General features: G+C 41.7%; 1 protein-coding gene across 3 annotated transcripts in view; it reads right to left on the reverse strand.

The window, feature by feature from the left end:
- MIER3 (MIER family member 3) overlaps positions 1-7,502 on the reverse strand; it is a 34,307-nt gene extending 26,805 nt beyond the window's left edge. For 2 of the 3 annotated variants that reach the window (XM_037799294.1, XM_037799293.1), the window contains exons 1-3: positions 7,484-7,502; positions 5,993-6,017; positions 1,927-2,072 (exon numbers count right to left, since the gene is read on the reverse strand). In XM_037799294.1, coding sequence (XP_037655222.1) covers positions 1,927-2,072; positions 5,993-6,017; positions 7,484-7,492 — 180 coding nt within the window. In that variant the 5' untranslated portion in view covers positions 7,493-7,502. Of the gene's footprint in view, positions 1-1,926; positions 2,088-5,992; positions 6,150-7,483 lie in introns of those variants that run through there. The other variant, XM_037799295.1, reaches the window with a different exon arrangement.
- Between the last annotated feature and the right edge of the window lie 5,692 nt (positions 7,503-13,194).

The following is a 13,194-nucleotide window of genomic DNA, read 5'->3' on the forward strand; positions in this document are numbered from 1 at the left end:
ATCTTCCCCAATTTCCTTTAAAACTCACTAAACACAGATCAAAGCAGCTATTACTGCGAGCTCTAGAACTAAACCTACATATCTGAAAAACGAAATTTTACCAGCCCATAAAAATCTCTACCAGAATTACCCACACCCAAGCAGTAAGTTAACACAGTAAATGAAATTTTTAATTCTTATTATTTTACTGACAAAATGGAGATTTGCATGGCTAAAATGTTATCTCACACATTCACATCCAGCATTTTCTTTTATCATGTTGTAAATATACTTTTGTCTCTCCTCCTTTAACAATAAATGCATTATCAAGGAAGATGCATAATAGGACTACTTGGGACACTTTTGCCCCATGTCCACAGCAGTATCCTGACTTAAAAACTACAGATTAGAGTACTATAGGAGAGAAGTATTATCTACTCTAAGGAGTCCTCCCCCAACTTCTACACTAGGCTGAATACCTTTCACTAATTATAAACACTCTTTTTCTCATAACTCTCATTGCTTGCCTCATTCATAGTTCTTAGCATAGGATATTAAAAATCTTTGTTACCATTTGTTGCTCCCACCCCCCCCAATAGATGGTAAATTCCTAGAGTTCAGAAACACTGTCAAATTATTCATTTTTGCAATCCCAGGGCCTACCACAGTCTTTGCTTAGCAATAATGTTACTTGACTGTAATTCTCAGTTATTTTAGGTTTACCCACTCATAAGAGGTAGGAAGGATTTGCTTGAATATGGCCAAGGCAGAGCTAAAAACTCTGGGGTATCTTTTCTCATAACAGGCAACATTTTATCATCACCCCTGAAAGGCATGATGGGCAAGAAAGACTTTTCTTCTTCTATCACTTGAGTATTTCATTAATAATTTTATCTCTACATTCCCAAATCTATTTGGATTTTACAGCAAATACACTTAAAAAGTAAATAAATCGAACTGCAACTGTGTTTGATTGACTGGAGAAATGAATAAATGTGTTTAGAAACTTCACATCTTCTGGAGCAAGCCTTGGGGTCTTGTCCCTGAAGACACTGCCTTCTGTTTCCCTATGTATTAACACGAAGGAAGAAACGCAAAAATAACCCACTCGTGTATCCCAAAGATAGTAAGTAGAGGAGATTATACAAGAATGTGCTTTGTCTTCTTTAAGAAAAAGAGGTGTGAAAATGCATAGGATTAGTATTATTCAATATTACTCCTAAAAGCTGTTGTTAATTCTGGGTTGGTAGAAATTTGCAAATAAGGTTAATTTACAGATAACTATAATCTTACATTTTTTTCAAGGTGATGTCCTGGAAGCCTCTCTCTGTAGTCCTGATATAAATGTATGTTTTAAAATACAGTTCATTTGAATTTATGTTGATTTTGGGTTTAAAAAGTTATGAATTACTCATCCCTGACAACCTTTCAAAAGATGACTGGGGAGAAGGAGATGGACTATTATTAAGATGCATTGATATAGTAACCTTTTCTCTTTCAATTTTCTTACAATATTCTACCAGATTATAAGTTATTCGAAGGAAAAGACTTCTCCCTGTATCTCCCATAGTGCTTAAACTCAAGATTAAACCTCAGTACACTGGTATGGTGTAACAGAAAGAGGACTGGGCTAGCATTCAGAACTGAGTTTAGAGCCTACATTTCTCTGTATCTCAATTTTCTCAATTGTTAAGATGACCAGATGTACCTACTTCTTTGTGCTAGTATAAGCTTAAAAACTTGGTTAATGGATATAAAATAATTTTCAAAAATTAAACGAAAACCCCCGTCAATAATGAGAAAATCAGTGACATTTGGCAAACGTTAGCTCAAAAATAAAGATGTTGATCCTATTTTTATTTTACATAGTAAAATAATTTCCTTTTAATAGAATTTCTAAATCTTTACTACCAATTTGTGTTAAAATACTAAAATAAACTCCTTTACCTTTTCTAAGTCTTCAATTTCGGAACTGAAGTTTTTACCCTCGTCCATCAATTCCTCTTCTTCAAGAGTTCTTTCATCATCATAATCATGAACCAACATCTCAGCAGTGGGGTCAAAATCATGATCCTCAGAAGACAAAGAGCCAACTGGAACAAAACAACCTGAATCACTTTATACATTCACAAGGCTATTTACAAAAGAAAATAATTTGTGTTCTTCTGCCAGTTCCTTTTATTTTCTATGTGGATTTTATTAAATCCATTTACTATATATTTTACAGGTTATAAAGTAAGACCACGTGGTTCTGAAAAGCTATCCATATTAGCAAACAAAAAAAGAATTAATAAAGGCTTTTATAAGGGATCCAGTGCATCAGAAAACAACCGTAATAGCTGCAAAGTGGTTTAAATGGAGTGGTCCTAAATTAATGTTCTGACAGAAAAGCAGTCGAACTTGCATTTCAGTTAGTTTAGTACTTTTGTCTAAAAGCAATAGCAAAATGCCAGAAGCATTAAATCTCTGTGAATAGAAGACTTCATAAGAATCCACTATATACTAACAGTTCATGAAAAGAGAATATAAATTTTACCCAAATTCTATTCCTCAAAAAGAGACACAAAACAAATAAAAGCCTGGTTTATAGAACAAATAAAAGTTTCTATGAAGCAGCTATATAGCAATTCAGTCTTGAAAGCACTGTATCACTTTTCATTTCTACAACAGGATTTCAAGCTCCTTAGTATTAATCAGACAAACAAACTGTAAGAGCATGCTTTACTTTAGATTTCTAATAAAGTTCTTAGGATGTGTGAAGGGAAGATAGAAAGCCACATCTAAAGATCTGGAAGACGTATGCCATTGCAATATTCTTGTAAGTTGTCTTCATCAATTCACACGTGTTTATAAGTTGGTAACATTTTTATACCAAGCACTAGTCAACAAGACGCTCCAAAAACCAAGAGGAAAAATGGATAAGACCCATAATCCCAAGAGAATGAAAACAAATTTCTGAAAAACAGGATTTTCTGCATTTGTTTTATTCCAGTATCTACTTAGATCACTTAGATCTGTGACTCTTGAAGCAGAAGGAAAGGAGTATCAAAATCTGGGGGGTGGGAAAAAGGAGATGTGGAAGAAAGCATACTGAACATAATAAATTCGATCAGTTTTTAGTCAAACTATTTAATATTTTACAATTTCAAACAACATTTAAGGACAGTGTGAGATCATTACTAGGTCAAAGATTTTTCACTATGGAAAAGCCAAAGAAAGAACTCAACATTTTTGATTCTGAGTTCAGGGATCCCTAATCATTGGCCCTAAAATAATGCAATTTCTGTGGGACCAATTCTTTAAGACGTTTTCACTATAATGACGTTACTCATAATCTGAAAGATATTATCTGCTCATTTAAAAACCTGTTGAGATGTAATAGTTTAACCTAATTTTTTAAGACAAAGATAAATATTTATTAAATGCCTGAAAAGCAGAACATGTATCATTACAAATTATGTTTTTCTGAGGAATTCCTGAAAACGTCTGTGGCATGCTAAAGTGTCAGCAATGAAATAGATCTGTGGCATGCTAAAGTGTCAGCAATGAAATAGATCGTAACTTTTCCACCTCTTTGAGTGTAAGCTGTGTTATATTTCTTTTGTTATCCCCATATCACTTGACAGAGCAGGCCTTCCCCTTTAATGTGGAAGGTATTCAATAACGGCCAGAAATTGGAGGGCCTGAGGGTCTACCAGTTTTGTTCCTGGCTTTCTGTAGGACCTGAGGCAAATAATTTAAACTTTGTGGGCCTTGGTCCAGTTCCTCACTGGTAAAACACAGAGGGTTGGCTTAAATGATCTCTAGAGTCCCTTCTAGCTCTAAAATTCTTTTAAAAACAGGCTAATTGATTAAAAGCAGGGTATAAACCTCAGTTTAGACACCAAAACCACACTTTTTTTTTTTATTTAGATCACAACGTAACAGCAGAAAGTGATGCAAAATGGAAAAATTCCATTATCATCCAGATGTTTGGCATCAGTTAGATAAACATTCTTTTCCTGAAATCAGTAATGGCAAAGAAATGTTTATCTCAAAATTAGAGAAACTTTTGAAAACAATTTTAAAAATGAAAAGACATAGCTATTTTTAAAATAGCCACAATTTCTCCAACTTGGTGTTGATTAATTATTTTATAACACCTTAAAAAAATTTTCAAGTGAGGCCTTGAGAGTCTACTAAACACAAAAAGCAATATTCCAGGGAAAGGAAGGCACCACATTGTAATGGAAGACTTGGGTGCTCATCCAGGCTCTGCTATTGACTAGGTGACTCTCAGTTTAGTCATTTAAAAGTCTGTCTCCTTGGAAGACGGTTGCTGCAAAGGAGAGGCTAGGCCTCCCTATGGTTGTGCCTAAGAGCCTCCTCCCGAATGCCTCTTTGTTGCTCAGATGTGGCCCTCTCTCTCTGGCTAAGCCAACTTGAAAGGTGAAATCACTGCCCTCCCCCCCTACGTGGGATCAGACACCCAGGGGAGTGAATCTCCCTGGCAACGTAGAATATGACTTCCGGGGAGGAATGTAGACCTGGCATCGTGGGACGGAGAACATCTTCTTGACCAAAAGGGGGATGTGAAAGGAAATGAAATAAGCTTCAGTGGCAGAGAGATTCCAAAAGGAGCCGAGAGGTCACTCTGGTGGGCACTCTTATGCACAATTTAGACAACCCTCTTTAGGTTCTAAAGAATTGGGGTAGCTGGTGGTGGATACCTGAAACTATCAAACTACAACCCAGAACCCATGAATCTCGAAGACAGTTGTATAAAAATGTAGCTTATGAGGGGTGACAATGGGATTGGGAAAGCCATAAGGACCACACTCCACTTTGTCTAGCTTATGGATGGATGAGTAGAAAAATAGGGGAAGGAAACAGACAGACAAAGGTACCCAGTGTTCTTTTTTACTTCAATTGCTCTTTTTCACTCTAATTATTATTCTTGTTATTTTTGTGTGTGTGCTAATGAAGGTGTCAGGGATTGATTTAGGTGATGAATGTACAACTATGTAATGGTACTGTAAACAATCGAAAGTACGATTTGTTTTGTATGACTGCGTGGTATGTGAATATATCTCAATAAAATGAAGATTTAAAAAAAAAAAAAAAAGTCTGTCTCCTTGACAAATAAAATAAGGGAGTTGGACTACTTCAGACTACTTTTTCCTGAAGATTATGAGAGGGAAAAGAGGCAACCAAAACAGAGACTGGACTTGGGTAAACTGGAACAAATCAGGCCTTACAGTTTTACCACACATAGAAAGGTCCTTACTATGTACCAGCTTCAAGAGGTCCCACAAACCTCAAATGTGTGCAATTATGCATATATGCAGTATTTTGGGGAGAGAGTCCCTGCTTTCATCAGATTCTAAAAAGGTCCCTGACTCCCAAAACATTAAGAAACACTTCCAGATGATCTAATATCGTCTCAGTTCAAAAACTCTGTATCACCACTTTTCTGTGCAAACTTGAAAGTTCTGTTTCTTTTGAATAAACCAGCTTTACCTAACTCTCAACTGGCTGTTTTAACACAATCTATAGCCTTTACGCAATTATGAAAAAAAGAGACAAAATAAAGGGAAAAGGGGGAGTCGTGGTTAATCTAAGCAGCCCCAAATTTCTGACATACTAAAGAGTCAATCTCTCGAAGAAACCAAAATTAAAATCTAAACTAAATAGCTAAAGTTAACGGAAAGTTGGTTTGGGATTAACCGTTTCAGGCTTGGAGAAAAAATATATGTGAGAATTAAAGACATAATATAACAGGACACTTGTTTGTTACCGGCTTTGTAACAAGGTATTTTTCCAACATGCAAGTAAAAAGAAAGAAAAGAACAATACAACTGTTCGTTCCTCAAATAACTTAATTACCAAATGCACTTTGAAACTCTTAAGGACAAATAATGGAACACTTGCGGGATAAATTTTTGGAGTGAAACCTTTAGCAACAGATCTTTGAGCCCCCAACACACAGGGTTCCCTCTGGGGCCCACCAAAAAGGTAAGAAAATAGGACAAACCTGGGCTCGAACTTCCAAAAGAAGCCTAGGAGAGAAAGAAGAAAACGTGCGGTTAGATCGCGCAGCCCAGGAAAGAAGCAGCGCCGGCAACAGGGCTCAAAGGAGGCGGAGCCGAGCGCTCCTCCGCAGCTGCCAAAAGTGCAAGACTTAGCTTCGCTGCAATCGCTCCCGGCCCCTTTCGGGCCCCCTCTTTGGCCGCCTCGCCTTCCTCCCCGAGTCCCCAGTGTATAAACTTGCAGACCCCGAACTAAGCCTGGAGTCCAACAGGCAACTGCAAGCCACCCTTTGGAGCTCAAGAAGTTACAAAGTGGAGAAGCAAAATCTAGAGCACTCAGCTCGCAGCATCGGTCTCCCACCTCGGCATCTTGAGAGTCCCTCAAATCCCACCAGGCTCTCCGCAACCCAAACCAACTCCACGCAACTCAACACCCTTTCCTGAAACGGACTCGCCCTCCGCGCACCTAGTTCGCCCCCGGGGCCCAGGACCCCCAAGTCCGGGGCTGTCCATTGCCCAAGACCGCAATCAAGGGACCAGTTCGACACTGGCCCCTAAACCAAAGAGTGAACCCCTCATCCTCTCCCCAAGTCCAGACACGCAGTACCTCAGTCCCTGAGATGCTGGTTCTTCCTAGGGTGTGCGGCCCCTCCCCAAACCCGCCAGCAGCACGCCCCTCGGCCCAGCCAGCGCGGGCGAAGGGGCTTCTGCTGCGCAACCCCCCTCCCCCATCTCACTTGCCCCCGGGGAAATGGCCGGGGCAGCCTCTCTCGCCCTGCTTCCCCTCTCCAGCCCAGAGGAAAGTGGGGCTATCGACCTGCTCTCCAGGAGAAGGCAAAAGGGTCTCGGTTTGTCCCCCTCATCCCCAGGGGCTTCCGTACCTCCCTGGCTACGAGGCGGGGAGTCCCGCTCACCTCCCGCGGAGCCCGGCGGCCGCGCATCCCGCTTGCCTCCGCGCCCAGAGCAAAGTGGAACGTGAGGCCCCTTCAAGCCGCAGCCCGGGCCCTGCGGGCCGGGGGCGCAGCGCACTCCTCTCGCGGGGCAGTGGCGCAGCCCGCTCCCTGCTTTGCAATCGGTCCGGGAAGGGGGGGGGGGGAGTTACGCCGGTTTCCACCCACCCTGGACCCCGGAGGCAGCACCGAGGTGCCGGCGGCCCGCGTCAGCGGCCTGGGGGCCGGTATGGCGCCGAATCCGGACCAGGGCTCGCTGCCACCGTCCGTTGTCTCCCGCTCGGGTCCGTGCCTTAGTCGGACCGGGGCCGGAGCTGCCGCGGCCTACTCCCGGAGGGAGACCGCTCCCGCGCCCGCTCCCGCCCCCCGGCCGGCCCCGCCGCGGCCCGCCACCTCCCGGTGGCCCCCACCCCACCCCGCCGTCCCCCGCCAGGCTGCGGGTAGGGCGCTGGAGCCCCCGGGTGGGGTCGGCGGCCGCAGGGAGCCGCCGGGGAATGCCGGACGCCCGCTCCAGCCCAGCCGCTCCTGCCCGGTTTCTCTGCTCACCTCCGCCATATTGGTACCTTTAGGGCGAACGAGCAGCGCCGAGCCCAGTCCCCGGATGGGGCGCCTGAGCCAATCGCAGCCGCCGCCGCGGTCCGCCCGGCACCCGCCCGGCGGCGGAGGCGGCTCGGCCCCTTATAGGGCAGGGCGGCCCGCGACGCCCCCGGCCGGCTCGCACGCCCACCCCGCCGCGCCGCGCCCCGCGCCCGCCGGCCGCCAGCTCGACCCCGCACTCGCCGGGCTTCGCTTCCCGGCTGGAAAAAAGTTCCGGCCACCGGTGTCCGAATTGGAGGTAACTGGGAGACGGGACGGGATGGACCCACGTCCAGTCACTTGAGGCCGAAGAGCTGGGCGGGGGTGACTGGAAACCGACGGACGGACACTTGGGTCCGGTAGGGTGTGGGGTGGGAAGGCAGGAGACTTGAACGGCAGCGGAGGGACAATTCTACGGACTTCCCTAAGTAAGAAGAGACGAGATCGATGGAATAGACTGATGGACAGGAGGAAGCCCTGGAAATGGGAGAAGTGACTGATGGACCGCAGGATCAGTCCAGTATGAAAGGACAGTGACCAGACTCTTTGAGGCTTCCCTGAAGAGAAGAACAGGATCTCCAGGAATAAGAATACAGCGGGCTTGTGGAGTGGAAAGTGGAAGTGGTCATTTGCCAAAGAGACTCTGGAAGGTAGTTAACAGTACAGAAGAAAAGGCAGAAGATCAACTGGGCAGAAAAATGATGAACATACTTGCACAAATTCCAAAGAAGACGCAAGTAAAATAAAAGCTCTTGCATCCAAAAAAAAAAGAACAGTCCTTGGGGTTGTTAATGACCAAATAGTCCAGAAGATGACCCAGAGGTGCACACTTGATAGACCCATTGAAGGGCAGGATAGTATATCAGAGGTGCTCAATTGACAGCTCTGTGTCCTTGTTCACCACAAAAAGGCCAAACATTTGTTTAGGGTCAAACAAGGGGACTAGTCCTGTGAGCAAGTGGATCAGTGGAAGAGGGAGGAGAAGGCAGGGAGAAAAGCAACAGGTGTCCCTGCTCCTACTCTTGCCTCATGGCCATTTGCTCTTCTTTCTTGGGGGATGTAAGTCTAACCCCGGGTGGGTCCACACTTAACATCTTTGAGCAAAGTACACACAAATAGGCACTAGCAAGTCATTACTGGTGGTCAACAGAGGTTAATCCTGCAAAAAGTTAAAGTCAGCATGCTGGTTTGCCCTGGCATATTTGGAAGACACACGTGATGCTCCTGAGATTGGAGGCTAGAAATATCCATATATATGGCAAAGGAAGCCAGGGAATTGTGGAAAAGTAAAATCTGCTGTAAGGTACGTGGATAAGTGAGGTGCAAACAGAATCAGAGAATTATGCAATGCTCTACAAGAATTGGAGAGGAGAATGAAGAGACCAGATCTAGAGTTGAGATTTTTTTCATCTCACACATTGAGAGACTTTTTAGAAGCTAAAACTTTCCGTACTTGTAGTCCAAATGTGAAGGTTCTGTATTTTAAACTGGGGTCTCTTCCAGTTTCCCCTATTCACCACCCACAGGGTGCATACTGAAGATAGGTCTTGAGACTATTTTGTGGGAGGAGAGGAAGTTACTTTCAAAATTTTTTGTCAAGGCATCTCAAAATTAAATTTACACCACCAGTAAAAGTCATTTATTTATGGAAATTTTAGGGGAAAATCACTTCAACCATTTCAAAAACATCATAAAGACATGGAAAATTACACTTCCCCTGCTGTGAAAGATATCTTATGACCTTTTGTCCAGTCAAATAACTCAAAAACAGCTGAACTTTGAAACCAGCGGCTTGGCACACGTTGTATGTACTGTCCCGAACGAGGCATTCAGAGTTTTCAAAGTAAAAAATGACTGAAATTAAGTGCAAGTGATTAACTTCGGAAGTGTGATAGTGAGCATGCTCTGTGGGCAAAGCCATTAAACAGAGCCCTGAGCAGCATGACTACAGACTGACCTGGCTCAGGGTTGGGAAGAAAGTGTCTCTAACAGCCTGCTTCCTCCTTCATACTTGGAGAAATGTTTTCTTTGTAGCAAAACTTGGGTAATTCAAGCTATAAGTGGGGTCTTAGATTCCATTTAGCTAGTTCTGAGAAATACACTTCCGCACTTGCACTCACTTGGTAGAGTTTCTGCAGATTCTTTTTGTCAACTTGTAAAGAAGACTTTGTATAGGCATTTTTAACTTTGACTTCTTATCTGTTCTTTTTCATACTACATAGTTGATGTAATCTATGCCCAGGGAGTTAAAGATTCATAGAAAAATAAATGAAGCTAAATTAATTAGTAGTTTAAGAAAGCAGAGCTACTTTTCTCTTTCTGGTCATTAGAAAAAATGTTCACCACCCAGTCTTACACAACACATTCCTTTTATGATAAAGTATGTAAAGTTTACTGTATATAGATGGAGCTTTCATCCATTTGATGATAAGACTTCCAGGAGTTGGCATAGATAAAAAGTTCCCTTGTTTCAGGGTGTGGAAATAAAAATACTTTTTTTTACTGTTGCTCTTATTAGCCTCTCACTACATAATAAATAGCATTATACACAAAGTAAGCCCTATGCTGTGTGCTGGGCATTATGGGGCCACCATAAATTTGTTGCCCCCTAAAAGCTTGCAATAAAGCCAAATAATTCCTGTAGGTGGTAGATGGGGGCAAGAGCCAGGAAAACTCAGAGCTGAAATGATGGTAACCCCCTAAGAAAAATGAAATGTAATAGACCTCACCAGCTCTGCCAGTTTGAAAATGTTATGTACCCCAGGAAAGACTACATTCTTTAATGCAGTCTTGTGGGGGCAGACTTATTATGGGTGGGACCTTTTGATTAGGTTGTTTCCATGGAGATGTGGCCCACCCAACTGTGCGTGAGACCCTTTGATTAGATTATTTCTGTGGAGTTATGGTCCTGCCCATTCAGGGTGGGTCTTAATTAGATCACTGGAGTCCTTAAGAGAGCTGAGAGCCCACACAGACCCAGATGTTTGGAGATACTGGGAGATGCAGACAGAAGGATGTTTGGAGATGCTAAGCTAAGAGATGAAGCCCAGAGTTTGCCCCAGAGAAGCTAAGAGAGGACCACCAGATGCTTAAGAGAGAAATGCCCTGGGAGAACAAGCAAGGATGCATAGAGGCTGAGAGAAGAAGCTAAGAGAGACAGAAGCCCAGAGACATTTTGGAGAAAGCCATTTTGAAACCAGAACCCAGGAGCAAAGGACCAGCAGACACCAGTCATGTGCCTTTCCAGCTGACAGAGGTGTTCCAGACCCCATCAGTCATTCTTCAGTGTAGGTATCCTCTTGTTGATGCCTTCGTTTGGACACTTTTATGGCCTTAGAACTGTAAATTTGTAACCTAATAAATCCCCTTTAAAAAGCCAACCCATTTCTGCTATTTTGCATAATTGCAGCTTTAGCAAACCAGAACACCAGCCTTCTATAGAAATGAAATGAGTTGACAAAGAGTATCTATAAATGTGGGATTAGAGGTGGCTTACAATAAATACATGCAAAAAAATAAGAAAATATAAAATTTTTAAATTAGGACCAATGAAACTAATTAGACTAGGAGGTTAATACCTGTGCCAATTTGGGTGTACTATGTCCCCCCAAATGCCATTATCTTTTATGCAGTCTTTGGGGGCAGGCGTATTAGTGTTGATCAGGTTGGAACCTATTGGTTCAGTGTTTCCATGAAGGTGTGATTCAGTTAACTGTGGGCAAGACTTTTTATTGGATTATTTCCATGGAAACATTGCCCCATCCATTCAGGGTGGGTCTTAATTAAATCACTGGAGCCATATAACAGAGCAGCCATGAGTGACATTTTAGAGCTGCAGGTGAGAGACGTATTTTGAAGATGGCCATTGGAAGCTGACACTGACATTTTGTAGAAAGCCATTTGAAACCAGAACTCCAGAGCAGATGCCAGCCACATGCCTTCCCAGCTAATGGAGGTTTTCCAGACATGATTGGCCATTCTTCAGTGAAGATACCTGATTGTTGATGCCTTACCTTGGACAATTTATGGCCTTAGGACTGTAACTGTGTAACCAAATAAACCCCCTTTATAAAAGCCAATCCATTTCTGATATTTTGCATAATGACAGCATTAGCAAACCAGAGCAGATTTTGGTACCAGGAGTGGGGTGCTGCTGAGTTTGCAAATACCAAACATGTTGGAATGGCTTTTTAAATGGATAAGGGGAAGATTTTGGAAGTATTGTGAGAAGCTTGATGGAAAAGGCCTAGACTGCTTTGAAGAGACTGTTAGTAGAAATATGGACTCTAAAGATAGCTCTGATGAGGACTTGAACAGAAATGTTGAATGTGTCATTGCAAACTGAAAGGAAGATGATCCTTGTTTTAAAGTATCAGAGAATTTGGCAAATTTGAGTACCAGTGTTGGATGGAAGGTAAAATTTGAAAATGATGACCTTGGATACTTAGCTGAAGATATTTCAACACTAAATATCGAGAGTGTGACCTGGCCTCTCCTTGCAGCTTACAGTAAAATGCAAGCAGAGATAGATGAGCTAAGAACTGAACTCTTGGGTCCAAAGAAAAAAGAAACTGATAGTTTGGAAGATTCTAGTCTTCCAGAAAGTGAAACCCCAATGGCTACAGCCCCACATGAGGATTTAATCAAACATGGAAGCCAACTGCCATTTTAGTATAAGCCAGGATTGGAGATGGGTAACAAATCCTTTTGCAAGTCAGGTAGCTTCTAATTCTTTACTTTCAAAGAAATTGAAGGAGGACAATTAAAAAGCCATTGTATAGATAATTAAAATTAATGTTTGACAGAAAATCACAACATGATATATAACTATTAAAGAATTGAGTGATGGTTTAATAACAAAAGCCTTCTATTCCCATCTATCTATTTGTATGGATGTGCTTTCTCAGAGCTTACTTCTATAGAAACCCAAAAATATTAGAATAGAATTGATATTAAACTCTGTCTCATTTTGCGGTAAGTAATATTCATCCACAGGCAAATGGACTAATTTTTACAAGGCCCCATTCATCTTTTTAAGAGATGTATTTGCAATGCAATTTTGATTTTTGTTCAATATGTCCTATTCAAAATTTTTAATACACATATATTCTTTTGATAAATTTGAATTAAAAATAATTGTACTAACAATTCAACCAGAAGGAAAATTATTGATCTTGAATGTCTATTTACAGAGATATTTTTGTTGCAGAGAAAGATATAGTAGGGTATGAATAAAACTTCCAAGTGTTACACTTGGATAAAGTTCTTTGGAGGAAATAGAATGGGATTACAAGTTCAAGGAGAAAAAGAAATCATGTAAAATTTCCTATTGTTAAAAGAAGAAACATGTTCATGTATTTTTAAAAGAATGATGAGCATATCAAATTGCTATGATATTTAGATTCCATTGCTTACATTTTAGTGTTGTATGTGGCTTAATTTTTTATTTATTTACAAGTATATTTGTGACATTATTTTTAAATGAAAATCATTATAATATGTTGGAAATTCTATCCATTGTAACTATTTAAAATAAGGTAAAAATTAGATGTCAATTTGAATATATGGAAAAAAGTACAGTTATTCTAAATTCTTTTGGGAATATTCCTTAGATGTAAAACCACTGATTTGGAAGATATATTGGGTCTGCTCAAGAATGTATGTATCTTATTGCAAGACTT

The sequence above is a fragment of the Choloepus didactylus genome, chromosome 11, assembly GCF_015220235.1.
Source record: "Choloepus didactylus isolate mChoDid1 chromosome 11, mChoDid1.pri, whole genome shotgun sequence".
Classification (NCBI taxonomy): domain Eukaryota; kingdom Metazoa; phylum Chordata; class Mammalia; order Pilosa; family Megalonychidae; genus Choloepus; species Choloepus didactylus.